The 17,094-nt window shown below is 55.2% G+C and overlaps 1 protein-coding gene across 2 annotated transcripts in view; it reads left to right on the forward strand.

Annotated features, from left to right (window-relative positions):
- The first annotated feature begins 315 nt into the window (after positions 1-315).
- The window catches only part of PLEKHG2 (pleckstrin homology and RhoGEF domain containing G2), a 36,114-nt gene continuing 19,335 nt past the window's right edge, over positions 316-17,094 (forward strand). Inside the window, exons 1-4 of one of the 2 annotated variants that reach the window (XM_088139658.1) lie at positions 316-771; positions 11,288-11,366; positions 11,878-12,314; positions 14,984-15,084. In XM_088139658.1, the coding sequence (XP_087995784.1) occupies positions 11,318-11,366; positions 11,878-12,314; positions 14,984-15,084 (587 nt within the window). In that variant the 5' untranslated portion in view covers positions 316-771; positions 11,288-11,317. The remainder of the gene's footprint in view (positions 772-11,287; positions 11,367-11,877; positions 12,315-14,983; positions 15,085-17,094) is intronic. The other variant, XM_088139659.1, reaches the window with a different exon arrangement.

Below are 17,094 nucleotides of genomic sequence, written 5' to 3' on the forward strand. Positions count from 1 at the left end.
CGGGAGCTGCCTCGGGCGCCGTCCGCCGACGCCCGGGGTTCCACGCCGCCTTCTACCTGCAGACAAAGGAGAGCAGGGCGCCGGCTGCCGGCCCCAGGTCCCCTCGGTGACCCGAAGCCCGGAGCAGGGCCCCAGCCCCGGAGAGGAAGGAGTTAAGCCCCCCCCGCCTCCCGACAGGAAGCCGTCTGGCAGGAGGGAGTGTGAGAGAATCCCTCGCCCCTCGCCCCTCCCCCGCCCGCGCGCCGCGTTTCCCTTCCCACCCATTTGCCTGCTCCGCGGCGCCCGCCCCCGCCCCCGCCCCCTCCCCCGCCGGCCCCCTCCCGCTCCCGGCCTTCCCAGATGGAATCTGTTGCTCGCCTCGTCTAGGCGGCCGCCGCGAAGGGCTCGCTGCCCCGCGCCCCCGCCCCCTGCATCGCCGCCGCCGCTCCTCCTTCCCCCGGCCAGCGAAGCCGGGGGAAGCCCGCAAGATGTGAGCCCGGGAGGCGCGGAGGAGGTGGGGGCTCCCTTGGCCCTTCCCCACGCGGGCGCGAGCTGGGAAGGGCGGGGGAGCGGGCGGGCGATGGAGGCGAGCGGAGCCCTCCTCGGGGGTCGGCGCTGCCCCGGCTAGGAGCCCCAGGCTCTCGGCAGGCTGCCCCGGCGCGGACGGCACCGGCGATGGCGCGGGCTGGGGAGCCGGGAGGCGCCTTCTTCTGACTGCCGCCCCCGTCCCCGCCCCCCACCTCCCTGAGGAGCGCCAGGAGGCGCGGGTCCCTGGCCGAGCAGCTCCGGACGGTGAGTAGCTCTGCTCGGAAGCCCCGGTTGCATGTTCCGGGGCAGCGCTCCGGGCTTTGAATGGGCTGCGCCCCGCCGGGGAGCAAGTTTGCTGGACCTCTGCGAAGCGCGTCCGGGGGAGTTTGGGGAGCCTCCCTGTGCTACTCCTGCTTAGATAAGGGCGACGCTGAGAGGGGTTTTAAACCGACCCCCCCCCCCCCAGCGGGGGCCCTTTCTCCTCCCTGCTCTCCATCCAGCGCCCTGGGGCTTAGCTCGCCCGCAGCTCTTCCGCATCAGGCGCCGGGGCGTTTGATAGGCGCTCTCGCCCGCGGAGCAGACCTTGGCTGCCAAGGAACGGCCTGCCCAGGTGGACCGGAGGAAGGAGGGAGGGAGGGAGGGAGGCTCGTGGGCGCTGCTCCAAGAGGCACCCGCAGCTCTGGCTCCTTCCCTGGCTCTCGCTGCTGCGGGGGGGGGGGGAGAGAAGGAGAAAGAGTGAATGGGCTCTGCGCCCCAGGAAGGAAGGTTCCTCAAACCTGCGGGCAGGGATGGAGAACTTTCTCTATGGGGCCTTTGAGCTGAGGGATGTGGCCTTGCAGGAATGGCCCCTCCTGGTCAGGATCCCCAGGAATGGACTTCCTCAGCATCCTCAGCATCGCCTCATGGCCAGGCTGATATCACGGTCCTCCCAATTCCTGTAGCCCCAGCTTTTGGAAACCCATCGGATGATCTGCTCCTGGTCAAGAGCACAGTGTTTGGGGCTGCTGGGTGAAAATAGACCTTGAGCTAAGGTTCAATCCCGCTGGTTCCGTTCTTCCATCAACATGCCCATTTTTTTGCAAAACGTCTGCCTGCCATCACATTTCTGCACTACTTTTTGGCTGCAATCCCATATGTGCCTTCTGCAAATGAGCTTTGCAAAACTCAGTTGGGGCTTGCTTCTGAGAAGGGAGGGCTCTCGAACAGCCCCATGGATCTTGCGCCTCTGTGCTGCTCAGGCCCAGTGTTTGCTCTGTGGTTTCTGCTCTTGAATACGAAGTGAAAGAGTTGGTCATAATTCTGGATTCCTGAATGCAGAGGAGAATGGAAGGGTCCTGGTTTAAGGGTAGGCATGACCCTTCATTTCCTCTGAGCTGTTGTTCCAAGGAGAAGCACCACGGGGGCTTCAGGTTACAAAAAGGAAGAGGAAAAGGAGGCACTTTTATCAGAGTTAGAATCCCTGGATAACCATGGTCATGTCCCCTGGTTTCACTCCTGTGGCCAAGCGGGGAATGCTGTTTCTTTGTTTCTGGGATTTAAGAACGATTCTGGGACTTCTGGACATCAGAAGGGGAAGGGAAGGGCTGCGCCGTCACTGGCTCCATCTCCAAGAATCACTTTTAGGAAAGTCCCTGTGGATCGCTGGTTTGCAGTGTTGCTAAGTTGTCTGTTGTTGGTTTGCTTCTTTAAAAGAAGGGAGTTTGAGTACCCCCCAAAGACTGGGAGGAATCGTTCTCTGACTTGGATCCATGGGTCAGGGGAGGGCTGGCTCTGGCACAGCTTTTGTGCCGGTGCGGGTGCGGAGTGGGGATCGATGTTCATCGGAGAAAGTGGGGGAACCCAGTGCCCAGGAACAGGCTGGCCCTTTTGAGGGGTGATGGCTGATGGGAGGCAGGGGAGCCGGGAAACAAAGGGATCCAAAGGACTTGCACCGTTGCAGGAAGAGGCGTGGAGAGGAGCTGAAGTGGGCTCTAAGGGGTGTGGCAAAACCTGGAATTTGAAAGGGGGGTGGCAGTCGCTGCCAGGTAGGCTCTGCAGAAGCTGAAAGGGGGCAGGACCACAAAGTGGCCTTGTCCCCCACCCCCCCGGCAAGCTCTCCTTACGCATCCATCCCTCCTCCTCCTCCTCCGTACTCCGGGCCCTGCGAGGGGCTGGCTGACAACTGCAGGACTGAAGCCTTTCTTGTCAAATTAGTTTCCCTAAAGGATATCAGTCTGCAGAGGCTCAGAGGTACTCTTTTCAATCCAGAACCAAGGAGATGCGGTGGTGAATGTCTAAGGACTCCAAGATTCTCGCTTCTAAGAAATTAGGAACTTGGACATGGAAATCCCATTTCTCTGCACATTCACTCTCACCTGCGCAGAGACTGGCTGGTGCTTCTTAGTGGTACACGTGGTTCCTCTGTACATCCTCACAGAGATTCACACTTCCTTGTAGTAATTCAGCATAAACTGTAATGAGCCTTGGACTGTGCAGAGTTACTCCGTTCATTTCTCCTTTGGGGGCCCTAAGTTTGCCCCAGACACCCATGTGCAGGAGGAGTCTATCTCTGAATGCTTTAACAAGCTGTGAACAAGCTGTAAAGGAGAAGAACAACACCTTCATGCTGTCGTGAGAACCTTCTGGGATCCTCCGGCTGGTTACTCTGATCCTGATCCAGCAAGACAGAAGAACAAGAAGATCCAGATTCTTTGGATACCAACCGCAGGTACAGGAAAAGGAAGGCATGAGGGCTGGCAGAAATCATCTTCACAGCAGTGTTTGGGGGGTGTTTTTTAACGCCAGCCTGAGACAAGTGGGATCTTGCGCTGTAATCGGGCCAGAGGCTAGTTCCTAGCTCAGACTGTGGTTTATGGTGGGCAAAAGAGAAAAAAATCACCAGTCACTGGAACCAATTCTTACTTAGTGGGCACAGGCTGGAGTTGAATCGGCTGCTAGCATTTGGGTTGCTCAACCTGTCTGTGCGTCTTGCCCTGAGACACCTCGCTGGTGCTTCCTGCCTGTCCGAACATGGGGCTTTCAGACGTTGCCTCCGTCTCTGGCCAGTCGCACTTCTTCAGCCCCCGAAAGGGGCCCGGGACTTTGGCCCTCTGCTCTGCTCGGGTTCCAGAGGCCACTCGGTGGTCGCAGGAGAAACCTTTGGTCCTCCTCACTGGAGACGGGGCTTCCTTTCGCTGGGGAAAACGGGTTCTGGGATTGAGGCAGGCTCCGGATGCCTCGGGGTGCTCCGAGCACTTCCCGTGCATTTCAGAAGAAGGCGGGTTCATCCCAGGCCATGCTGCCCGTGAAACAGCACGCCACTGGATGAAGACGACCAGGCCACGGAAAGCGATTTTCCAAAACCTCGTTTCAGCAACGTTCAGTTCTCTGGCCTTCAGAAGCCACGGGAGCGTCTGCCTTCTCCTGCAAGAAGGAGAACTTCAGTGACGGGCTGGAAAGGCGGGCGGGGGGGACTGTTGGAGGCGCCTCTTTTATTGTCCCATTTTGGGGGGGGAAATAGGAATGTAGCAGCCGCTGTTGGATCCAAACCAGTGTCTCGGCAGCTCCTCGATTCCAAAGGCAGAGATTCCTGTGAGATTCCTGTCTTTCCACACCAACCTGATCCCAGCTGACAGCGGGAGATGTTTTCTGTTTCTCAACTAATCCAGGCCCGTCTTTCTCCTTCTTCCACAACCTGTTTGTCTTTCTTGTTTCTGGCCTTCTCCCTCCCTCCCTCTCCCTCCCTCTCCCCCTTCCTTCTCAAACAGCATAAGCTGGAAAGTCCCAGGTTCAAATTTCACCATGTATTCTGCTGCCTGGGAATTCTGGAAGTGGAACAGCAACACCTCTCGGGGCAGCAAGTTGGGGAAAGAATGTGCTCCGTTTAAATAAGGAGCTCTTTCAGTGGCCATTGGCTTCCCCCTCCCTGGAGAGCCTCAAGTTCAACATCTGCTCCGTGCAGGAATCCAGATGAAAGCCTCTGCTTGAGCACGGCCAGCGAAGGGAGCCCACCACCTCTCAGAGTCATGGATTCCACTGTCCAGTTGCTTTTCCTACTAGGATATTAACAGAACCTGCCTTTGTTTAAATTAATTCCATTCTTCCTGTTCTTGGGAATGAGAGAGAACAACTCTTCACCTTGTTTTGGATGCAACTTTTCCAGATATTTGAAGGGTGCTGTTATATCCCGCCCCCCCCCCGGACCCACTCTTCCCCAAGCTACTGCCTCCAGCTCCTCCATCAGTTGCCCTTCTTATTTTCCAGTTCCTGCTTCCCTCGCTGTCCTCCCCTGACCCTGTTCCCATTTCTGTGAATCCTCCTTAAAGCGTGGCACCCAAAACGGGACTCAAGAGGGGGACTGGCCAAGACAGAGGAAAGTGCATTAACGAATTCCCAGGACTTAGGAATTCTACTTCTGTTGATGCAGCTGAAAAAGAGCTGCTTTGCCATTTTCCAGCCCCCTCGTGCGGCTGACTCACGTTCAGTTTGCAACCCTCTGCACGATTCCACGTTAGCTGAGAGGACTGGGAAGAGGGATGACAGCGTCTTTCCCACTCTGAACTCCCAGGATACATCAGACAGTCAAAGGGGCTACCCGTGGAGCAGAAGCAGAAGCCTTTTCCCCAGGAGTGGCCCCTACCTTTGGCCGGGCAGAGCCGCCGGATGAAAGCAGAGACGTGATGTCATTCCTGCTGACGGGCGTTTGTATCTCGGCCTCCTCTCTTACTCCTGTTTAGAGAAGTTAAGCCACAGAAGATATCTGTCATGGTAGAAGATAATTTGCACCGCTGGATGGATCTCCTGCTTGGAGGCTTGAGGAGTTCAAAAGATGGAGGGGGGACCTCTTCTCCTGGAGGAAATGTTGATGGAGCTCTGTCAAAGGGTACGGGGGCAGGCTGCTTTTCATCCTCAGCTGGAGACCCACAGAGGCTGCTGTTGGGGGGAGCAGCCCAACTGCTCCACAGACGTCCAAGACTGGGGCCAGCACAGCCGAGGCAACCAAGGCTGGAGGGCACAAAGAGAAAAGGCTGGGCTGAATTTTGCCTCCCCCCCACAAGATTAGACCTCACTGGAGTAGAAATGGAGGCCTGTGGAGTGAGCCAACAGCTTTACGGGCAGTGTGGGCTTTGTGGAGGGATCTGGAAAGTGGGAGAGCTCTCAAAGAGAAGGTGGTCTTTGTGAACATGATGGCTAAGGGAAAAGAACTCCATGTGGTTATTTTATTATCCCTGTTGTTTCCTGACACCTACCTAAAGAAGAGCTTCATATTGTCCGTAAAAATGTAGGTTATTGGAATATCTTTCTACTCCCTTGGTTGTCTTATGTGCTGAAAAGCTAAGTGCCTCCCTGTTTTGCTCAGAGCAAAACAGCCACCGATGAGGAACAGCCAGTCCAGGTATTATCTGGAGCAGTGTTTTTCAAACATGGCAACTTTCAGATGTGTGGACTTCAATTCCCAGGATTCCCCAGCCAGCATTGGCTAGGGAATTCTGGGAGTTGAAGTCCACACTTAAAGTTGCCATGTTTGAAAAACACTGCTCTAGAGCAAGGATCAGACCACCGTTCATGCTTCGGGGAGCAAGAGTTGCAAAGGATTCCTGGATTGGACTACGAAGGCAGGGAAAACCGAAAGGACATTGTCCAGAAGGAAATTGTCCCCCTTTCTTCCCAACAGAGCTGCTGCCTTCCGGAGCATCCGAAGGCTTTGGGTTAGGAGAGGACATTGCACAGCCTCGTTGCCAAGAGGGCAAAGGAGAACCCTGGGCCCCCCCTCCAGCTTGACCAGAAAGTCCCCCTCTGCAAACGCTCTGCCTTTGAAAGAGAGGGAATTGCATCTTGATCTCCACCCCCACCAGAGCTGGCTCTCCTGATTCCCAGGACGGCCCTTCGGTCTCCCTCCTTTCGGAAAGGCTGATCTGGCAAACACCGCACAGCCAGCTGCTGGACTTGCTGCCTTTGCTCCGGAATGTCGCCTTTGCCCAGCGCACGCCAGATTGGATGTGGAAAAGCAAACCAACAGCTTTTTCTCAAGCATTTCACACGTCTCCCCCCCCCCGCATCCTCCTCCCCCTCCTCCTCCTCTCTCCCAGCTGCCCTTAAGGAGCCTTTCCTCCAACCGCATCTTCTCAGCTGCCATTGTCAGACGGATCAGCTTCACGCAGCCTCAGGCAAGAAGGTCACAGGATGATGGCCCCCGGCTCCCCCCACCCTCAAATGGTATCATTTGGATGGCGCCTTCAGCCAGACCTATGGCTGAGGAACTGCTACTGTGCAGGAGAAGCCCCGAAAGTTGGGTCTGCAAAGGCTGTGGTGGACTTTTTCTTTCGAACCTTCCTTGTTCTTCCCTTTTTGGGGTGCCAGTCACACCCCCCACTCTTGGGGGTCCTGCACATTAAACTCCACTGAAAGGGTGGCTGCCATCTTGACTTGTTTCGAACCCGCCTGCGCACACCCCTGTGGGGATAGGTAGTTTGGTTCAAAGCATTGTGAGAAAGCCATCTGTTCGGTTTCAGCATGGCCCATTAAGCCAGAATGCAGTTTATCTGCTCCAGCAGAGCACGTTACATGAATCAGCAGGGTTTCGTTAACCCAGGTTGGTAGTTCAGCGTGCTGCAAGAGCATCATTCTTTTTTTTCTTGGGGACCCTATTACGGTTTCTGTTGGCATCCTTAGAATTTTTGCTGCGTAGCCTTTCCCCGTGCAGCGTTTTCCAGCAGGTGCTGGATTTCCAACTCGCTGAACTTCCATTGGCTGTTTGGGTTCGGAATTCCAGGGGTTGAGCTCTGGTACATGTTGGAAAAGGCTGGAGTTCCTCCCAATCTTAGCACCAGGAGAAAACTGGCCGAGAGTCCATTGACTTCAAAAGGCCGAGGGAAAAAGCTTGGGATTTAAACCCTGGATCTGACATATAATTTTTGTATTCTTATAGAGTTGCACAGAGATGACCTTGGAGGACCCCATGTTGGAAAAGGCTGTCTTGGTTCATGTATTAAATTAAAACTTACCTGTAGCCTATCAGCACTACCCGAGCTTCCCTTTCTGTTCAAACAGCCAGTTGCTCAGCACCTGTCCCGCCAAGGGAGGTTTCCAAACATTCTAACTTCTCCTTCGTGCACACAAACACGCAGAACGGTGGCGTCCTTGGTGCTCTCTGAGCCTGGCGGTTTGCTTGCAGACATCGCATTACCCAACTAGGTCACATCATCAGTGGGAGGGAGCGTGGGGTTTGCTCCCTGGGGCCTGCCCATGTATTGTACTCTCGCAACACATGGACAGACTTCAACTGGGAAACTGTGAGCATCCTAGACCGAGCTAAATCCAAAAACACCAAAGAATTCCTGGAAGCCTGGCATTCAGACAAATCAGCCTTCCATAGACACATAGAGATAAACCACATTCAGAAGAGAATAAAAAAGCTAAGAAGGACAAAAAAAAGGCCAGAACACATCCTCTCCAGCAGCCAACACCCAGATAAGCAGGGATTAACACCAGACAAACCATCAAGCAGAAAACAACACCCTAATCAAGGAACTACCAAGGAGGAGACCACACCCCCGTCAACACTGGCAGGGCAGTCTACTGTATATAAACAGGGAGAAAACCCCACCCTCACCAGCACTGATGATGTTACCTAGTTGGGCAATGAAACGTCTGCAAACAAACCACCCAGCTCAGAGAGCACCAAGGACTCCATGTTCAACCCCAAGCTAGAGATACTCTCTTCTGTTGGAAGATTCAGATTCAGATTCTGCGGTAGATTCAGATGCAGAGAAAGTCCAGGAGAGTTCAGTTTGGCTGGGAAAAAAAGTTTCGGGGGATGGGGGTGTCGGGGTGTGAATTATCCTGTCCCGTTTGTGGAAGATGGATGCAGAAGGAGGAGACGAGCTCGGGAAGAGGCCCTGAGTAGCAAAGAAACTAATGTGTTTTTCTGGCTGTTTTTAATGTTGAGGGGGGAAAAAAGTTGTTCATGGAGGGACAATTTATTTTATGTAAATCATTAGCCTGCTCCTTTTCCCACACTCAGGCCAGCTGAGAGCAAGATGAGACCATATTAAAAAACAAACAAAACTCAGACATCCGTTGAAACAGATGTGGCTGCATAAAAGGGTATTTTTGGCCCTTGGCAAATGAATCAGGAAGTTGGTATCTGTGGCACCATGACTTGGAGGTTCACCAAGTAGGATTGAATCTTAGTCAAGATTCCCCCATCCCAAACTTTTTTTAAATAAATGAAACAAAAACTGTTGAGAATTTTGGAGTGCAATAACCAGGGTCATCAATCCTTGCAGATTATGCCCTAAAGTCAAAGAGCCAATTCTGTGCCGCAAACCAAGGGCTGCCATTTTTCCAGTCAAATGCAATTAAACGACAGCTTTTCCAACCAGGCTTCTTCCAAATGCACAGCAGTGGTCATTCCCACAATCCTGCTTTGGGAAATAGGATTGTCGCAGTCCTACCGCATCTGGAAAGCTGCTTATCCCAGAGACCCAATCATTACAGAGCGGAGAGAAGTGAGGCCTATATATCTTCTCGCCGAGCTGGCCCGCCACACAGCTGGCACCAAGCTGGTTTAGCTGCATGGCTGGCAGCAGTGCGTCCTGCCAAAAAGATGGGGACTTTCACAAGCGGGATTGGGACCCAGATTTTAACATGCTCCTACCCAAAGTGGGAACTAGCCAGTGGCCTCTCGGCCAGTCTAGGGTGCAGGGTGGCCTTCTCAACCTCCTCCAGAGCTGGCAGAAGAGTGGACAAATGCTGCCCCTGAATCCTTCAGCAGATGGGTGGGAGAGTGGCAGCGCCCCTGCCCCTTTCTCTCTCAGCTTGGCCTCAGTTGCTCAGCCTGGGATCCAGTCAGTCTTGCAGGTGATCAAAAGCCCGGGGGCACCCGAGTTCCATCCCCTTGGTCCCCGCCTCTTCCTGGGAGGCTTCGCCTGCTCCTTTCCGCCCCCTCCTTCAATCCACTCCATGGAGACATTGCCCCAATCTCCAAGTGGATTTGAAAAAGAGTCTCTGGTGGGTCTTTAGGAGCAAGGAGTTCCTCAGGCTCGGAGTTTCTCCCAAAACCCAAAAACAGCTGTTAGGAAAGCGGTCCGCAAGTGGGAGGCGCTCCCAGCATCTTGCTTCCAACGGTGGAAGCCCCCTGGCTTCAGGCAGGGTCCAAGCAAGGGGGAGGAAGTGGGGGGGGCTGTCCCCTGGGGTGCCCCTAAATTAGATAGATTCAGCCACCTTTGCTAGAAAGCTTCTCCTCCCAGATGTCTGCCCAATCCAGGGGCCAAGCTCTAAAGGGTCGAGCCTGCAAGTGGAGGTAGCAGGGAGGGTCCCTTCTGCCCTCAGCTGTTGGAGCCCCGGGTCAATTTCTATCTCTCACCCCAACCTACTCTGCAAGGTGGTGGTTTCAGGGAAAAACTAGAGGTAAGTGCTGCGGACGCTACCATGAGGAAGAGCAGGAAAGCATCTGATAGAAAGTCATGCAGAAACTCGCCTTCCGTGGTGGGTGGGAGCTCTCTCGGGCATCCTTGGGTTGGGGAGAGAGGAGTGGCCCAGTGGAAGTGAGGCTGAGCATCCAGAGGGAGAGCCAGGGGCTTGCGTCAGGACCCCTGCTGTCTGCCCCCAGAACCGCCAAGAACTGCACAGATGAATTGCCCTTTTAGAGAGTACGAGCCATGGTTCTCTTGCTCCGATTAGCTTTCATTTTATTTCGTATTGCTGCAGCCGCCTGCGCCGCGTTGCTCAGCAGGAGTGTGGGGCTTTGGGGTTCTTCCTGATGGATTCCGGGATAAAGGGGGCAATTGGCCCAGGGACGGATCTGGTTAGCTTCTTTGCTGAGGCACTCTCAACTTAGCTCTGGCTCTAGCCATGAGGACTAGAAACTTTTCCAAAAAAAGTTTGGTTTTTCCAGATGTGAAGGACTGGTGCTTCTGGCACTCCCCAGGTTGATTGGGAGAGAGAAGTTGCCAATTCTCGGCATGGAGGGTACGTTGCTATCTGAGAAGAAGGAAGATATCTTTGTACCCCATGGCTTGGGGAGGGGACCAACCCCCCCCCCCGCTATTAACCTGCAGCATGTTTGCTCCCTCCTCTCCCATGGGGCTGAGAAGCACCTGGGAGCCAGGCTTGAATCTTGGGGGGGTGGGGAATGAGATCTAAAGGATCTCATGGGGGTTGGGGATCCAGAGGATTTAAGGGGGGGCTCCGAGGGAAGCAGGAGGGCTCATTTTTAGAGTTCTCCAAGGAACCAAAGAAGAATTTGGTGATGATTGTCATTTGCCAGGTAGAGCTCTGTTGGAGACCCTTCCCAGCTGCAGCCGGCAGGACCCCAGGCAGGGGACGGAGGGCTGTGCCCGCCAGGATCTGTCGGTGCTGCAGATGCGCAGAAGCAGCTGCAACTGAATGGGGGGGCTTTCTGGGCCGGGTTGGAGCTCAAGGGCAAATAGGTCGGGGCCACGTTTTGGGTACTGGGGGGAGGCTGCTGGGGAGAGGTGAGCGCCCCTCGAGAAGAAGTGTTGGGCACCTTTGGCCTCGGGGTCCTCATCTGAGCCTCCCCCCGGGAAAGAGGGAGGGGTTGGCCAAGGGAGGCCTCTTCCTCTCTGGGCAGGGCCCTGGTGGTTCTAGGGGGCTTTGATGGAAACTGGAGCATGACTCCTTTTCAAGTCGTGCAGAACGGCGGGGCTGTGGCACTGCCTTGCGTCTCTTCTGGGTTGAGGCCACAGAGTGCTCCTCTGTTGCACGCCGCCGAGAGAACTCAGGCTCCGAGGAGAGCCTCTGTGCATGTCTCACACGTTTGCCGCTGTCTCCCTCCCAGGACAAGTGCCCAGGGCCCCCCCGCATCACCATGCCCGAAGGAGCCCGCAGGGGCAGCACCAAGGAAGGAGGCAACACAGGTTAGTGTCCGCCCCCCCCCCCAATTCCCACAGGCACCTGGAAGAGTGGGAAGATACTTGGGTGTCCCAGGGGAAGAGGACCCCTTTCCCGAGGGGCTCCAATTCAGGTTGGGTTTCCAGCGTTTGCACATTGCTATTGTGGCCGGTGCAAACCTCATCTTCCTCCCCCCCCCCCCGGCTGCAAGGCTTTGACTGGCAGGAGGGAGGTGGAGAGCAGAGAAGGTGCAGGGGGGGGGCCCTTCCTTTGCACGCTGCTCCTCCCAGGATGCCTTGCGAGGGAAACCACAGCTTCAGAAGGTGAGAAGAAAACCACAAAAGGATGTGAAGAGGCGGGAAGCTGCTTTTAATTTTTTTAAGAGCAAAAAGAGCCGGGGCGGGGGGAGCCAGCCGCCCCCCAACCTCTGAGGGGCTCCTCGCCTGTTCCCCACGCGCTGCCAGGCTGCAGGGCTGGGCTCTTTGTGTTTGGGCACAAAGTGACTGCAGGACCTGTTGGCTTCCCCTCCCTGCCCAGCAGCCCCCAGGCCGCCCTCCACCTCCTCGCTGGCTGGAATCGGGACCAAGATGGCGTCCGACCCCATTCTGGGCAGCTGCACCTCCGTGAACACGGTGTGCTCGGACAGCGACCGCCCTGTCAGCCTCAGCTCCTCGGCGTCTTCGGCCTCCTTGCAGGACGGCTCCAGTGCCTTTGGCAGTAGCATCGGGCTGGGGGGCTGCCCCCCGCCTTACTCCCAGCAAAACGGCAGCGACATCAGCCTGGATCTGACCCCCGTCGCCCTGCTGGACCGGCTGGCAGATACCCCGGGAGAGGGGCAGCCGTGCTGCGGCTGGGCGCCTGGTCCCGGCCGGGCCAAGGAGCGCCGGATCAAGCTCTCCCATCTGGACCGGGTGGTGCTGGAGATCGTGGAGACCGAGCAGGCTTATGTCCGGGATCTCCGGAGCATCGTGGAGGTAGGAGGGCGAGGCGGGGCAAGGCGGAGGCACGGGGGGCACTTCCGATCCGATCCCCGAAAGGCGCCGTGGAGCACACGGGCACGCAGCCCTCTCTCTTGACCGCAGCTCTTTAAAGCAGCCCCGTCCTGTCCAGGATCGGCTGCAGGGCAGCAATTCCTGGAAAAGGTGTGTGGCCCAAAGAAGACAGGTCTGCTTTGTTCGCCCTGCACGTTCTCCAAACTTTCCCAAGCCCAGCTGGGCGTTAGTGATGTACACCCAGACCTGCCCTCCCTCTCAACGGGTCTTCCTTTCTCCCCCCCGTTACATCTCTCCGCCACAGCCCTGTGAGGTAGCTTAAGCCAAAGGAAAGGTGAGCTTGTTTTGGGGGCTAGCGAGACTCGCACCTGGTCCGGGGCACGTTTCTCTGCACCGTGGTGTGCAACTTCCCATGAAAGCAGCAGGTTTGTGCTCCAAAGCCTTTCCTTGCCTCAGCCCCACTCTCGGAAAGAGAGTGCTTTCTTTCGACCAGCGTGCTCGCGTTTTCTGAGCAGGGGTGAAGTTTCTGCAGTAAAAAAGTCTGGTTCACACCCTGCCCGGGCACAGGCTTAAAATCCAGGTTTGCTTTTTGGCCGGCTGCAACATCCAGATGTTCACCAGCTGGCTCTGCCTTCTAAATTATCTTTTCGATAATGTGCCCGTTTTCATAATTACTTTTTATCTTTTTATAATGATTGCTTTTTTTTTTTTATTTGCTGTTTTCTTAATTGTTGTATGCCGCCCAGGCTCGCTTTGTGTGAGATGGGCGGTTATACAAATGAGACAAATGCATAAATAAAATAATATTTGGGAAGGGTGTGCAGAAGTTTCCCATCTTCTAGCTATGAGTTTCAGCTTTCTGTGGCTGACCACCCAGAGGGCAGTGCCTCGGTCCTCCGAAGGCCTGCCCCTGGATGGGCTCTCGGTCTGATCCGTGGTACTGACCTCTTCAGCCCAGCCATGTGCCATTTCTCACCCGCGTTGGGGTTCATGTTTTTTAAAAAATGAAAAGGCCCGTGGACTTTCTGTAACTCAGTTCACACCACCTTGCGTCTACGTAAAGACTTTTTCCCCCACCCACGTTTGGGGGGAACAGGGAGGCAGGAATTCCAGGGTCACACGTCCTAAGAAGAATAGGTCCTGCAGCCCCACCGGTTGGAAAATCCCCCGTGTTAACCTTGCACGGATGGCGAGAAGGGCAGGGCGGGGGATTCGACTCTAGATTGTGTGTGTGTGAGTTTCCTGGATGGGCAGACGTTGGTGCCTGTTCCTCCACCCCGCGCTGGTCTGCTGACGCCCTACTGCAGGCGTTTTGAGAAGAAGATGCCGCGTGGCTCCCAAGTCCAGCTTTTCCCAGCACGTTCCACTTTCCCCCTGCAGCAAAATTGTCTTTGCAACATGCCGTCTAACTTGGCAGCCCTTGAGGGCGGAAGCGACCAGCCAGAGGGTGCTCGGCCATCCTTCTTCCTGCTGGCTTCTCCCAGCCTCTGCCTTTCCTTGCTGTTGGAATTCCTGGAATTCCTTTGTCTCCCGCGGGACCCCTCGGAGGTGGGGAGGAGGAAGGGAGTCAAGCGGCCGGGTCTGTTTGTCTGGAGAGGGCATTTCTGCAACTTTTCTAAGCTAGATGCCCAGACAGGCCAGTTTCCAACCGTCTCGGCCCATCCTCCCTGAGGGTGCGGGGTCTGCTGCATTCACACACCGCTTTTCCCACTCCGCTTCACGCAAGCCACCATCTCCGATCTCAGGTCTGCAGAGCGATTTGATTAATGCCCCTTCTTGTTTCCAGGAGTGGAAAGGGGCATATTCCTCTCTCTGTCCTTGCAACAGCCCTGTGAGGTGGGCCAGGCGGGGGGAGAGGGAATGGCTTATGAAAGCTGTGCTGTTCCAGGCCGTGGCCCGTGATGCCACTTTGCCTGCCGTTGCGTCGGTATTCGCGGTGCTCTTTGCGGGAGGCACTCTGACCTCTCGCGCGTAGATTCTTGCAAACTGAACTACTCTGTGGGGTTTAGTGTGTGTCTCGGAGTGCAAGTGCTCTGCTGGATCAGAGTAACAGAAGCGCATTTGACCCAGGTTTCAGCAGAGCCCAAGCAGACGAGCTCCCCCACCAACATCTGGCACTCAGAGGTAGACTGCCATTGAGCAGGGAAGCTCTATTTAACTATGGTGGCTCAGTGCCATAGATCCCACTTGCTGATCTTTAGTCATGCTTCGGTCTGCTACATCATCCCCAGCTAGCTTGGCCTTCTAATTGTCTTTTGTAGGGTGGGGTCCTTCCACCCACCCTGCCTGTCTTGATTCACTGCTGCCCCCCATCCATGTTAGGGATGCGCCGGGATGGCTGGGTAAGGGGACCTGGGAGTGGCTGGCTTCCAACGTCACACTGAGCTGGGGGTGGGCTGGGCGTGGGGTGGCTTTGCCCTCCAGACTAACCCCAAAGGCAGGCAATCCCCCAGCGGCCCCCCCAGTCCCCCAGCCTGTGGGTCTGCCTGCCTTCTCTCCCAGCACCCACCCAGGCAGCAGAAAGGAATGGGGTGAGCCCTCTGGCCCTCGACATCACGTGACCCTGCAGAGGGCAGAAGTGCGGGGTGGGGGGGCTGGCTGCTGTGTCTTAATGGGGAGGTGTTCTCCCCCCCCCCCTTCTTCCTGCACAGGATTACCTGGGCTGCATTATTGACTGCGGACAAGTGTCTCTCAAACCGGAACAAGTGGGCGCTTTGTTTTGCAACATCGAAGATATTTATGAGTTCAACAGGTGAGACGTGGCATCTCTTTGCTCAGGCTGGGGAGGGGGAGCCGGTCTCTGGTCCAGAGCGGTGCAAATGTTAATGAAGGTCTTCCAGGGCCTCCGGGGAAAGGCCTGGCCCCAATCTTGCGTTCTTTTGAACGCCAGACAGCCCCCCCGCCCCCCTCCCAAGTTTTTAGCATCTCGCTGGGATCCCGTTTGTGAGGACTGGCAGAGCTGTTGTTTCCCTGTTGCTTTTGCTTGTGGCCTTGATGACAGTGGACTCTCTTCTGGTTTTAATTCATTGTGAATGGCCTGGAATTCAGAAATGAAGGGCCGCGTATAAATATTTAAAATGATGTCTAATAAAATCTGATCTCAAGTAAGTCGACCTAATAAATTCTCTGGGATTTATGGCCTTGTGAGTCGGCTTAGGACCAGCGCCAAGACATTTCTGGGACGTGGAAAAGACGGACATATTTATAATAGTAATAATAATCGTGAAGCTTTTATTAGAAGCATTTGTGGTCTTGAGTCACCTGAAGCAGACGATGGGAATCGCCAGGGTGCCGTGGCCAAGAAGAGAAATAATTTCCCTGCCAAAAGATTCAGAAGGAAGCGTTTGCGCTGTAAGAGCCGTGGAAACCGGAGACTTTGCACGCCAGAAGCCTCTGATGCCAGCCTTGACTGAAGCATGGGAGCCCACGTCCCACCTGAGAGCTGTTTTGTCCACAAAGAGGGGTCAAAGCAGGACAGCTCGTGTTTGCGTGGCATCTTATGTCGCATTTGAAGACATTGGAAAGCCTCTTCCAGAATCGCCAACTTCTTCCCTCCCACGGTGGTCTTCTCTAGCCCAGGGATTTCCTTACAGAAAGTCCTTGCTGGGTTTCCTAGGATCTCCATGGAGAGTTGGCAAAAAACTGCCCACATTTTGCCCATCTACTGCAGAAGCAGGGAATCTCCTGGACATGGGTTGAACTATATCCGGCTGCTTCTACAGTTCCTAATGGCGTTTCCTCACTTTTGAAGGGCTAAAGGGCTCTGCGGCATCCTTAAGTTGGGAGAAAACCCCCTGGCACGTCTCTCTCTTGACTCTGTTTGCAGACGCGGGCGGTCGCTGGTCCCTTTCCTCCAAGAACTGGGATGGCAAAGCCTAACCGATTGTGCACCCTTTGCACCTGACCTTGAACAATGTCAGAACCAGGTGGAAAACATTGTTTTGACACCGACGCAGCTCAGGAGGACATAAACCTGTTTCACTCCTGGGCCGGCTGGGGAGGAGATGAAGGTGCTGCTAAAGGGGCCGGGCCGGAAAAAGAGCTTGCCAGGGCAGGTTTGAACCTTGGTTAGATGCAGATGGTAAAAGATATTGAAGGAACATCAGGTTGATGGCCTACATCAGTGTTGTCCAAACTTGGCCACTTTAAGATGAGTGGACTTCAACTCCCAGAATTCCCCAGCCAGCATGGCTGGCTGGGGAATTCTGGGAGTTGAAGTCCACTCATCTTAAAGTGGCCAAGTTTGGACAACACTGGCCTACGTGAACCACTCCTGTATTCATTATCCACCACCCTTTCGTTCCATATCTCATAAGAAGAACAAGCACACTTTTCCCCTCCTCTAACCAAGTAATGGACTATTAGCCTTAATATTCCATCTCTAGGCACCGGGGGCTGTAAAGTGGGGTCTTTTGTATTTATTTCCCCAACTCCCAGATTTGTGGTGGGGTCAGCAGCATCTTCAGGGAGGGGTCAAAACCGGCAAGAGAGTTGCAAATAAGCCCCGTCCCTTTTGAACCTGGGGCTTGCTTCCGGCCACCCCGTCTCCCGTCTTGCCGATTTTGACCTTTGCTGTGGATGCTCCACCTGGCCCCTTCGTCTTCCACCTGAACAATACTTATTTCCAAAGCTGGGGAGCAATGCTGATTCCAGAGACTCCCCGGCTGGGGATTGTGTATTTTATTTGGGTATTTCCTCTCGCTCAGCCCTCCTGCCTCTGCTGATTTCCATTTCTCTTGCATTTTCCTTTCCTCACCTGGTT

Source organism: Python bivittatus, unplaced genomic scaffold, assembly GCF_059951505.1.
Source record: "Python bivittatus isolate LINGU-HERP-01145 unplaced genomic scaffold, Pbiv_v1 ctg000310_np1212, whole genome shotgun sequence".
NCBI lineage: Eukaryota > Metazoa > Chordata > Lepidosauria > Squamata > Pythonidae > Python > Python bivittatus.